At 43.5% G+C, this 13,184-nt stretch overlaps 1 protein-coding gene across 1 annotated transcript in view; it reads right to left on the minus strand.

The window, feature by feature from the left end:
- xylb (xylulokinase homolog (H. influenzae)) overlaps positions 1 to 13,184 on the minus strand; it is a 202,915-nt gene that overhangs the window by 125,992 nt on the left and 63,739 nt on the right. The window contains exons 14-15 of the mRNA XM_052016789.1: positions 10,407 to 10,480; positions 3,662 to 3,758 (exon numbers count right to left, since the gene is read on the minus strand). Of these exons, the coding sequence (XP_051872749.1) occupies positions 3,662 to 3,758; positions 10,407 to 10,480 (171 nt within the window). The remainder of the gene's footprint in view (positions 1 to 3,661; positions 3,759 to 10,406; positions 10,481 to 13,184) is intronic.

Consider the following 13,184-nt stretch of genomic DNA (forward strand, 5'->3'; position numbering starts at 1 on the left):
AAAGGAAATCTCTTAAGTGGCTTCCTGTAGTGAAAATGGTGCCTGTGTTTTTAAGGGATAGCAGTGCCTGATTACTATAGGGACATTACATGTGAACAAGTTTTATTTGAAGACTGGTTCTCATTTGAATTAACCAATATTTATGGGACCTCACTCATATGTATGGGTGTCCATAAGTCGAGCATTCATAACCCAGGAAGGGCCTGAAGCATGACGTCCTTCCTCTTTGCATTCAGTTCTCTAAGCAATAAATAATAACAGTCTGTTAGCTTCCCTAATTGCTTGCTCTACCTTTGGCAAAATCATGTATTAGGACAGCTAGGTCCCTTTGCATCTCAGAGCTCTGCAATCTCTCATCATTTAGATTTTTTATTTTTCCTGCCAAAAGGGCAACTTCATATTTTCCCACCTTAGACACCATTTGCCAGTTCTTGTCCAACTACCTGACCTTTCTATGTAGCTTCCTTATGTTCTCTTCAAAACTTACTTTCCTACCTACCTTTGTGTCATCTGCAAATTTAACAAACATACCTTCAGCACCTTCACCCAAGTCATTTAAATAAACTGTAAAACATTGAGGCCTCAGCACTGATCCCTGCGACTTCCCACTATTTATGTCATGCCACCTAGAAGAAGATTCATTTCTGCCTACTCTCTGTATCCTGTCAACCATCAGCCTCACCAGTGGGCTCAATGATGGGTCCAGCAGTGGATGGGAGGTCAGATGCAAGAGAACAGACATGCTGGCATATGACCTACAGGACATTTCATACTTTCACACAAGCACGCACACAATTCAGAAACAGTCTGAGCTGACAGCTGGCACTTCCCTACGGAACAACTTTCAGTCAGATCCACTTGGCCTGTTGTGCAAGCTTGGATGATAGAGCCCTCAGCCAAGCAGGCATGATTGGACATCCCAAACAGTGAAAGAAACAACTGAGAAATCAAACTGCTGACAACAAGTGTTTCCTATTCCTCCAGGAAACATGAAATATAAACTTAGTGGGAATTACATTATTTCCTAGATTAGTTTTATTACAAATGCTAGCCATAAGGCTACATCAAGTCTAAAAAATTACTGAAATGATATAAAATACGAACAGCAGCATAATTACACAAAATGGAAGCGTTTCAAAAGGAGACGCTTTTCTGTTGATCTCTACAGGATCAGCCGGCCTTGAACTATTACTTACATCAGCCAATAAGCATAATCATTTGTTCTTTTCTCCCTGTCAAGGTCAAATTTAAGGTTTGGAGTTTTGCATGTAGCAAAAATTACAAAACGTGATTGAATAAAATTAGTCCATACACACTGGGGTTCAGAAGGATGAGGAGCGACCTCAACTAAGACTCAAAAGATGCTGAATTGCATTGTGAATTTAGTTGCTGAGATGCTACTTCCCCTCTCTGGTGAGTCCAGAACTAGAAAGCATAATCTCAGGATAAGAACTGGTCCTTTAGGATGAAGAGAAATTTGATAGCTGTAAATCTTTTTTCCAGAGGGCTATAGATTCTCAGTCATTAAGTATGTTCAAGGTTGAGATCAATAGACTTTTTGATGCTAAAAGGAATCAAGTGAGAAAATGAAGTACAGGATCACCCATGAATCTACTGAATGGTGGATCAGGATTGAGGAGACATGTCCTACACCTGCTTCTAATTCTTACATTAGAAATTCAACTTTAGAAATGGGGACACGAGGCTGCGTCCTCAGCCCGCTAATTTACTCCCTATACACTCACAGCTGCGTGGCCAGATCCTGCTCTAACGCCATCTGCAAGTTTGCAGATGACATTACTGTAGGGGGCTGTATCTCAAATAATGATGAGTTAAAGTACAGGAAGATGAAAGCCTAGTGGCATGGTGTCATGACAAAGTTTCCCTCAATGTCAGCAAAACAAAAGAGCTGGTCATTGACTTCAGGAAGTGGGGGGGGGGGGGGGGGGGGGGGGGGGGGCTGCAGTGCACACGCTGCTGTTTACATCAATGGTGCTGAGGCTGGGAGGGTTGAGAGCTTCAAGTTCTGGGAGTGAACATCACCAATAATCTGTCCTGGTCCAACCATGTAGTCGCTAGGGCTAAGAAAGCGCACCAGTGCCTCTCTTTCCTCGGGAGGCTAAAGAAATTTGGCATGTCCCCTTTGACCCTCACCAATTTTTATAGATGCACCATGGAAAGCATCCTATCTGGATGCATCACATCTTGGTATGGCAACTGCTCTGCCCATGACCACAGAAACTGCAGAATTGTGGACACAACTCAGCACATCACAGAAACCAGCCTCCCCTCCATGGACTCTGTCTACACTTCTTATTCCTCGGTAAAACAGGCAACATAATCAAAGAGCTCACCCACCCCAAACATTCTCTCTTCTCCCCCCTCCCATCGGGCAGAAGATACAAAAGCCTGAAAGCAGGTATCACCAGACTCAAGGACAGCTTCTATCCTGCTGTTAGAGGACTATTGAACAGTTCCCTAGTACAATAAGATGGACTCTTGACCTCACCATCTACCTCGTCATGGCCTTGCACCTTGTGGTTGGCCTGCACTGCACTTTCTCTGCAACTGTAACACTTTATTCTGCATTCTGTTATTGTTTTCCCTTGTTCTACCATGAATGCACTGATGTGATGAAATGATCTGTATGGACGGCATGCAAAACAAAGTTTTTCACTGTACCTCGGTACATGTGACAATAATAAGCCAATTTAAACATACAGAATCACACATTTCACAACAAGAAATGAGGCCATCAGCCCACTGAGTTTCTGCAGCTATATGCAAAACCAATCCAATTAGGCATACTCCCCTATTCTCTCCTTGTAACCTTGCATCCTTGCATTTTCTTTTCTTTTAAGGACCTAATGAGTTCTCTTCCAAATGTCACAATTGAATCAGCCTCCCATACCCTCCCTGGCAATCCATTCCAGATCCTCACCTCTCCTGTTTGGACAAGTTTTTCCTCATACGTCAGTTTTGCTTCTTTTAAAATTCATTCCATGATCACATCTTCTTGATCCTTCTGCTAATTGGAATAGTTTCTCTCTACACTCACTGAGGTTCTTCTTAAATTTTAAATGCCTCTGAAGGATCACTCATAACATCATTTTACAGATTATTGAGGCCTTTAAGTTAACATTTCTAAATGAAGATTTCACACAGTTTGTGGTAGGTATACCAGCTGCCAGAGGAAGTGGTAGAGGCGGGTACAATTACAACATTTGGACAGGTACATGGATAGGAAAGGTTTAGAGGGTTATGGCCCAAATGCAAGCAAATGGGACTAGCTCAGGGAGGCACCTTGGTCAATGTGGACAAGTTGAGCCGAAGGGCCTGCTTCCATGTTGTATAGTTCATATACAATTAAAGTTGTATAAAATTAAATTAAATATAGTTATATGAACTTTAAATCAAGACTGCTGAGGTAAATGATAAAAGTTCTAAAGCAGCATTCACAGAAAAGGAGGAAACCTTAGCAACTGAACCAATATTCTTTCCTCAGCCAACATCTCCACCGTTCCAAAATTCCAAATCTTTTGTCAGATAACACCTCATAGTAGTGAAGCAAGTTTCAGTCATCCATGCCAGTTCCAAGACAATCCTCACCCCCATGCAGGTTTGGCAAACCAGTCTGCTCAAACAGTGAACGATTACTTACAGACTTTATAGCCCAACTTCTCAGCATATGCCCTTTTAGCCAAAGCCTGACTCTCTAGAACAGCTCGAACCTCCACTTCTTTTGAAAACTCTGAGACCTGCAATAGGAAAACAGGCAAATAAAGAAGTGTTAATTTTTAATTATCTAATTTTAGAAAAGGAAAAATACTGAAAGGGCTCTACAATAAAGGATGAAATATCTGATGCTGAATACCAAGTCATTGTGATATGAAGTTTATGGTGCCGACAGTACTCAATTCCACATTTTCAGGCAATGCTGCAGTATTCAGGGTTTGTCTTTTTCATACTACAGGGTTTAAGATTATTATTAGTGTTAGATTAACATCAATTCCTTGTATGACCTTGGTAAACCCATTTGAAATCCACATGGATTAGATTTCAGTTTTGCAGTTTTTTCAATATTATATTCCAATCCTCTGCAATCAGTTAAACTTTTCTCAATTAAACACCTAGGATTTAACTGAAGAGGATACCCCAGGCAGAGAAAATTATCTGGTCTGTCTTTCTAATCTGAAGTGATTAGGAATGTGTCTTTGTTATTGTGGTCATTGGAGGTGTCAGGAATAATTGATCTCATTTTTGGACCTATTCTTTACAAGGGATTGTCCAGATCAAGGCTTTGGGTGGGGGTGGGGAGGAGGTGGGGGGGCTACTTTTTGTTTAGTAGTGTCATCTTTAGTCTCATGTGCTGCCTGATGCTTGGTTTCCTTTACCCTCTCCCTCTCCTGTCCGTCTGTCATATTGGATGTTGCCTAGATTAGACAGCATTAGCTATATGAAGAGGTTGGACAAACTTGAGTTGCTTTCTCTGGAGCATCAGGAATTGGTGGGGGGGGAGGGGGGGCAACCTGATAGAAATATACAAAATCATGAGAGGCTTACATAGGGTAGATTGTCAGAGTCTTTATCCCAGCGTGGAAACTGCAAATACTAGAGGTCATAGCTTTAAGGTGAGGGGGGGAAAGGTTTAAAGGAGACTTATGGAGCAAGTACAGTGGTAGGTGCCTGGAATGTGCTACCAGGGGAAGTGAAGTGGTGGAAGCAGATAGGATAGCAAAGTTTAAGAGGCATTTAGACAAGCACATGAAGAGGCAGGGAATGGGGGGATATGGACCATGTGCAGGCAGATGGGATTAGTTTTGATTAACATCATGGTCACCACAGACACTGTGGGCCAAAGGATCTGTTCCTGTCCTGTTCTATGTATCAGATGTACCTTTCTGAAATTATTGCTGATTTTTATAATATTAGCAGTTTACATAACAAGACTCTACAGCAAATAAATACATAACTGCAGAAAATAATCAATGCATGTGGCTAAATTTTGAGGGTCATTGTACACTAGGTATTTTCTCGAGAACAACATAAATAGCCACATCCCCTATGGAAAGCAGCTGCTTCTGCCAACTAGGTAAATGATAGGAACTTCTTTCATAACAGAAAATCCTATCACAATGGTACCTCACTCTATCACTTGGGAAAGCAACTGAGCATGCAATCTTACCAGGCTAAAGCTCATCTTCTGAAGCAAAATGTGACTGACTTATTTATTACAATACAGGAAGCAGCCATTTGGCCCATCATGCCCATGCTAGCTCCCAAAAGTGTAATCCCATCAATCCCAATCCCATGAGTACTAATTGATTTTAAATTTGGCACTTTAAAGAAATGGAGTGAGAAAGAGAGACAAGCATAATAAAGGGAAATGATGAGAGAACAGTTTACCTGAAGGTGGAAAACTCAATAACAAGTATATCGTTTATATACTTATGTATATATACACAGACCAGTAACTTGATAACTGGTATATCGTTTTGGGTTTTGCCTATCGTTGGGGGGGAGGGGGGGGAGGACCTACCAGGGGAAAGCCACAGCAACCAGGTCTCTGGCACTGAGTCTGACTCTGTGGCACAGAAGGGAAGAGGGGAGAAGAGGACTGTGGTAGTGATCGGGGATTCATCGGTTAGGGGAACAGATAGGAGATTCTGTGGACAAGAACGAGACTCGTGGATGGTATGTTGCCTCCCAGGTACCAGGGTCAGAGACATCTCGGATCAAGTCCGCAGCATTCTTAAAGGGGTGGGGGAAGCAGCCAGAAGTCGTGGTACGCATTGGTACTAACAACATAGATAGGAAAAGAGATGAGGTCCTGAAGAGGGAATATAGGGAGTTAGGAAGGAAGCTGAAAAGCAGGACCTCAAGGTGGTAATCTCTGGATTGCTGCCTGTGCCACGCACCAGTGATGTTAAGAATAGGAAGATATGGTAGATGAATGTGTGGCTGAAGAGTTGGTCCAGAGGGCAGGGTTTCAGGTTTGTAGATCACTGGGATCTCTTCTGGGGAAGTTATAACCTGTACAAAAGGGACAGCTGACACCTGAACTCAAGAGGGACTAATGTCCTTGCTGGCAGGTTTGCTAGAGCTATTGGGGAGGGTTTAAACTAGGCTGGCGGGGGATGAGAACCAGGATGTGAGGTCAGATGATGGAGCAGTAAAGGTAGCTGCATTATGCAGAGAGAATGTGAGGAAGGATAGACAGTGGATAGGTCATAAAAGCAGTCAATCAAGGTCTGGCTCCATCCACCCATTAGTGCACACACTTGACCATTGGCCTCTGTAAACACCTTTGTACCTGGCCCTGAACCATTGGCTTGTTTGAACTACCTGGGCTGGACCACCCAGCCCTCCAGCACTGTAAAGAATGCCACGTGCGTGGTTCTCTCTCTTTTGACTGCACCAGGAACTGTGAAACAATGCTGAAGAGACCATTGGTAAGAGTGTGCACTTCCATAAGGGTTAGGAGCGTCCTAGGTAGATTCCCAGTAGCGTACAGCCAATGCTTGCACTGAGTCGAGGGGTGGCAGGCATCATATTATTTCTTCCTTGATTAGTTTGTACCCAGTTTGGGGGGGGGGAGGGGGGGTTGTGTGTGTGTGTGTGTGTGTGTGTGTGTGTGTGTGTGTGTGTGTGTGTGTGTGTGTGTGTGTGTGTGTGTGTGTGTACGCACGCACATCTCCCCCTTGTTGCGATTTCCCCCACGTTCGTGATCACCCCTGTGCGTGTATGTGTGCGTTCATTTCCGTTCATCCTGTCCCGCATTGTCTTTGTAAATAAATCATTTTAACTCCAAAGACTGTGTCCAGAGTCCTTGCCCTTGGAGACCTTTCAAACTTGTCTTACAACAGCTGGATGGGTTGAAATATCTTTACTTTAATGCAAGAAGTATTAAGAATAAGGGTGATGAACTCAGATCATGGATCCGTACGTGGAATTACGATACTGTGGGCATTACAGAGACTTGGCTGTGGCAAGGGCAGGATTGGCTGATTGATGTTCCGGGATTTAGAGATATGGAAGGATGTAAGAGGGGGGCGGGGGGGTGCAGTAGGATTACTAATCAAGAATAGTGTCACAGCTGCAGAAAGGAGGACATTGTGGAGGGATCGTCTACTGAGTCAGTGTGGGTGAAAGTTAGGAATAGAAAGGGAGTGATCACTCTATTGCAAGTATTCTATAGGCCCCCCAATAGCCACCACAGCACTGAGGAGCAGATAAGGAGGCAGATTTTGGAAAGGTGCAAAAATAACAACATTGTTGTCATGGGCACCTCCTTAGTGCAAAAGGTTTAGATGAGGCAGACTTTGCTAGGTGTGGCCAGGAAGGATTCCTGGCACAGTATGTGGAAAGGCTGACTAGGAGAGGCCATACTAGATCCAGTACGAGGCAATGAACCTGGTCAGGTGACAGACCTCTCAGTGGGCGAGCATTTCAGAGATAGTGACCACAACTCCCTGACCTTTCGCATAGCCATGGACAGGACAGGAGCAGACGATATGGGAAAGATTTTCATTGGGAGTTCTAACTACGATGGTATTAGGCAGGATCTTGGGAGTGTAAATTGGGAACAGATGTTCTCAGGGAAATGCACAGAAGAAATGTGGAGGCTGATTAGGGAACACTTGCATGGGGTTCTGGATGGGTTTGTCCCACTGAGACAGGGAAAGGATGGCAGGGTAAAGGAACCATGGTTGACAAGAGAGGTGAAATATTTAGTCAAGAGGAAGAAGGAAGCATAGTTAAGCTTTGGGAAGCAAAAATCAGGCAGGGCTCTTGAGAATTATAAGGTAGCCAGGAAGGAGCTTAAGAAGGGACATGAGAAGGCCTTGGTGAGTAGAATTAAGGAAAACCCCAAAGTGTTCTACACTACGTCTGGAACAGGAGGATGACTAGAGTGAGGGTAGGACCACTCAGGGATAAAGGGGGAATCATGTACCTGGAGGAGGTAGGTGAGGTCATTAATAAATACTTTGCTTCAGTTTTCACTAGGGAGAGGGACTTTGACGAATGTGAGGTCAGCGTAGAACAGGCTAATATGCTGGAGCATGTTGAGGTTGAGAAAGAGGTAGTGTTGGAGCTTCTGAAAAACATTAGGATAGATAAGTCTCCAGTACTGGACAGGATTTATCCCAGGTTACTATGGGAACGAGGGAAGAGATTGCTGGGGCGATGATGATGATATTTGTATCCTCCCTGGCCACAGGAGTGGTAACAGAGGATTAGAGGATGGCTAATGTTGTTGCCTTGTTCAAGAGAGGTAATAGGGATAATCCTGGGAATTATAGACCAGTGAGTCTTACATCAGTGCTGGGCAAGCTACTGGAGAGGATTCTTAGGGTCAGGATTTACGAGCATTTGGAGAAGCATAGTCTTATTAGGGATAGTCAGCGTGGCTTTGTGAGGGGCAGGTCGTGCCTCATGAGCCTAATTGAGTTTTTCAAGGAGGTGACAAAACAAATAGATGAAGGTAGAACAGTGGATGTGGTGTATATGGACTTTATTCAAATGCTTTACTAGACAAGGTTCCCCATGGTAGGCTCATCCAGAAAGTCATAAGGCATGGGATCCATGGAGACTTGGCTGCGTGGATTCAGAATTGGCTTGCCCACAGAATGCAGAGGTTGGTAGTAGATGGAGAGTAGTCTGCCTGGAGGTCGGTGACTCGTGGTGTTCGGCAAGAACCTGCTATGGGACCTCTGCTCTTTGTGATTTTTATAAATGACCTGGATGAGGTAGCGGAGGGATGGGTTAGTAAATTTGCGGATTACACGAAAGTTGGAGGGATTATGGACAGTATAGAAGTTTGTCGGAGGTTACAACAGGATATAGACAGGATGCAGAGTTGTGTGGAGAAGTGGCAGATGCAGTTCAATCCGAAAAAGTGTGAAGTGATACACTTTGGAAGAACGACCATGAAGGCGGAGTACAAGGTTAATAGCAGGATTCTTAGCAGTGTGGAGGAACAGAGGGACTTGGGGTCCAAATCCATAGATCCCTCAAAGCTGCCCCGCAAGTTGATATGGTGGTTAAGAAGGTGTATGGTGTACTGGCCTTCATTAGTCGAGGGACTGAGTTCAAGAGCCGCGAGGTAATGTTACAGTTCTATAAAACTTTGGTTAGACCACAGTGTTCAGTCTGCTCACCTCATTATGGGAAATATGTGGAAACTTTAGAAAAGGTGCAGAGGACATTTACCAGGATGCTGCCTGGATTAGAGACCATGTCTTATGAGGGAAGTTTGAGTGAGCTAGGGCTTATCTCTTTGAAGCGACGCAGGATGAGAGGTGACTTGATAGAGGTTTATAAGATTGAGGGGCGTAGATAGAGTGGACATCCAGCACCTTTTCCCCAGGACGGCAATGACCAATACCAGAGGACATCCGTTTAAGGTCAGAGGAGGAATGTTCAGGGGAGATGTCAGGGGTAGGTTCTTTACACAGAGAATGGTGGGTGCCTGGAATGCACTGCTGGGGGTGGTTGTAGAGGCTGATACAATAGGGGCATTTAAAAGGCTCTTAGATAGGCACATGGAAGTAAGAAAAATTGAGGGATATGGGCTGTGCAGGAGGGAAAGGTTAGATTGATCATGGAGGAGATGTTCATACAGTTCGGCACAACATCGTGGACCGAAGGGCCCGAACTGTGCTGTACTGTTCTATGTTCTGTGTTCAATGTACATTCCAGAAGGTTACAAAATACCTAGACAAAAGATAAGGTTATTCTTCTGGTTTACATTGAACCTACCAGTCTGCAGGCTCCTCCATTGACACAGTGAGGACCAGTTTCTTTAAAATGCCTTACTAACAGTACTCATTCTACTTATCTCCTGATCTGTCTTAACCTATTTCCATTCAATCTTTTGTCTTCCACCTCGTTCCTTCCACCAACTCTACTTTGAAAACTGTAAATCCTCCATTCCTCCCTGAGTTATGAGGAAGAATTGCTGACCAAAAACATTGACGGGTTTCTCTTTCCACAGATGCTGCTGACTGCCCGAGTTCTTCCAGCATTTTGATTTTGTTTCAGATTTCAGCGTCTGCAGTTTTATTTGTTTTCTATATGTTTCAATCACCTTTTCTAATGCATAGAAACTGATGCCTGTTTCCTAATTAGATTCACAGAAGATGGCATTTCTCAAAACAATGCTGAATGGACAGGCAAGTTTTTATAATGAAAGGGATGCTTATAATTGAATGTGATGGCACTAGTGAATAATCTAAAACCTGAAAAATATACATGAACTCACTCCTCTTATCCAGCCAGTCCAGACCATGCTAATAACTTCACTATTGTGAAGGTTTGCGTTTCTCACTTATTGGTTGTTTCCAACAGTACAAAGTACATTAACCACCCTAAAAAGACAAAAATCTATTTTTCATCATACTCACTTTGCAATTTCTACCATTGAATCGATGAACACCAATGGCAGCGGGAGTGATCTCCATTACATCAAAATAAAAACCTTGAATCAAAAGAAAATATTGTTCATATAATAAAATGAGCCTTTATCAAAAACTGATTCATTAACCTCATTTGAAGCAATGCATATGAATCTTACACCATCCTTCACTGTTGTGCTGTTTCTGTTTCTATTGCCTCACCTTGTTAGATCTGTGATTTGTTGACCCAGATTACATTGGTATGAGCTTGCCACCCACAATCGCTGCCTGCAGTCACCCTCACCCAACTTTACCTGATCTGAATGTGGAGAACCCATCTTGTTGGCCCAAAGCATCCTAGAGTTCAGTGATAAGAGCCTGACCATCAGCAGAGCCACAAACAATACAAGTGAGAAGGCCTGCTCCCAAAACTACCCCAAGTCCCTTTGGCAGTTGGTAAAGCCCTCCTTCTGGCCTTGGTCACTTGGTTTCCCAGGATAGGGGAAACTAAAGCTGGAAGGCATAGGTTTAAGGTGAGAGGGGAAAGATTTAAAGGAGACCTGAGGGCAACTTTTGCACATTGGTGGATCTATGGAATGAGCTGCCAAAAGGAAGTGGTAGTGGTGGATACTATTACAGAAGATGCTTGGACAGGTGGATGGTTAGGAAAGGTTTAAGGATATGGGCCAAACGCAGGCAAATGGGACTACGTCACGTAGGCAACTTGGTCAGCATGGCCAAGTTGGGCCAAAGGGCGTGTTTCCATGCTATATAACTCTATGACTCTAAACATTGATTTTTTTTAAAATTAATAATATAATTATTTAAGAACACTTAAAAGCACCTACAAATATGTAAAAGTATTAAACCACAATAAATAAAATAAAGAGACTTCTTATCTTTCTTCTCCACAATTCAGATCCAAAAACAGATTCCTCAGCATAAGTGCTGGGGATTTTAGCTAGATCTTAGAAGCTTAAGGAGATTTGGCATGTCAAAAAATACTCTAACAAACTTCTACAGATGCACTGTTCAAAGTATTCTGACTAGTTGCATCATGGCCTGGTGTGGCAATTCCAACACACAAGAACGCAAGAGGCTGCAGAGAGTAGTGGACACAGGCCGGTCCATCACAGGCTCAGCCTTCCCCACCATTGACAGCATCTACAGGAGGCGCTGCCTCAAGAAGGCAGCATCTATCATCAAGGATCCCCACCATCCAAGTTATGCCCACTTCTTGCTGTTACCATCAGGTAGGAGGTACAGAAGCCTTAAGTTCAACACCACCAGGTTCAGAACAGCTACTTTCCTATAACCATCAGGTTCTTGAACCGACCTGCACAACCCTAACCTTACCCCAGCAATGAAACACTATGGACCACCCCTTGCACTACTATAGAATTGTGATTGTGTCTTGTTTTTGCACTAAAATTTTGCTTTTGCAGTCTTTTCTCCCCACTCTCGCTTTACTGTCTTGTATAATTTATATTCTGTGTGTTGCCTGTACCTACATGCCTGCGATGCTACTGCAAGTTTTTCCACTGTATCTGTACCTCACCATACTTGTGCACATGACAATAACTCGACTTGACTTGAATGAGCTCCACTGTGGAGTCCAGCGGTACAGAATACTGAAAGATTCAGTACCAACTACTGTTAATCAAGTTTGAGTTTTCTGCATTTGAATACATCTGCAAAGTCCCAGACATGCTGGCATTTAAATGAATAAACACCTGTGGTTCCGAACATTTACCAGCACAGGCGGTACAACACATAGTCCCACTACCTCACAGCTCCAGGACGCGGGTTCAGTCCTGAAATCCCTAGCTGTCTATGTGGAGTTTGCACATTCTCCCTGTGACCCGGTGGGTTTCCCCAGGATGCTCCAGTTTCCTCCAAAGACATGCTGGTAGGTTAATCAGTTACTGTAAAATTTCCTGGCTATTGGTGGGTGGCAGGAGAGTCAGGGGGGAGTTCAAGGGCATCTGAGAGACAATAGGATACATGGAAATATGTGTGGGAATGGGGTTAATGGGATTGCCCTGAGACCTGGCATGGACTCATTAAGCCAAATAACCTCCTTGTGTATCTTAAGAAAAAAACTGAGGAAAAAAAAATGAGCCAGGGTTTCTAAATAGTTAATCATTGGCCCATACACTCTCTAGCTCTGGGCTACAATGGGACTAATGACAGTGGTGCCTTGTAATATTTTTGCCACCTGCTCTGTAGTCTCAGCTTGCCTTTCTCCACCAGTATCATTTCTGTTTCCATCATACCACTTGACACAGATGCAAACAGGACCACAGTCCTAGTGCTGGATGGTGGGTAGCTCTATTTCAACTAGCATAAACATGATGGACAGAATGGCCTCGTTCTGTTTTAAATCTTCTCAACTAACAGAGTCTAAATATCCTCATCACAGCGTGCCCTCCTGCCTATTTTCAAGTCATCAGAAAATCATAGATATGTTACTCTCTGCCCTTTCCATCAAATCATTAACGTAGTTAGTAAATAATAAGGCCAAGAACTGATCCTTGGGTTCTCCACGTTACCAGCCTTTTCCAGCCTGAAAGTGATGCATTTATTCCTACCCTCTTTCTTCTATATGGTAATCAATTTGTGTTAACATGTTTCCCCTAATACCGTGAGCTCTTATCTCATGCAATAGTCTTTTATGTGGCTCCTTATCAAATGCCTTCTGGAAATACAAATACACAATCTACACTAAATCTACAGATCCCCCCCAATTGGCTCCGCTCATTACAGCCTCAAAGAACTCTAGCAAAG

This window comes from Pristis pectinata, chromosome 5 (genome assembly GCF_009764475.1).
Source record: "Pristis pectinata isolate sPriPec2 chromosome 5, sPriPec2.1.pri, whole genome shotgun sequence".
NCBI classification, from domain to species: domain Eukaryota; kingdom Metazoa; phylum Chordata; class Chondrichthyes; order Rhinopristiformes; family Pristidae; genus Pristis; species Pristis pectinata.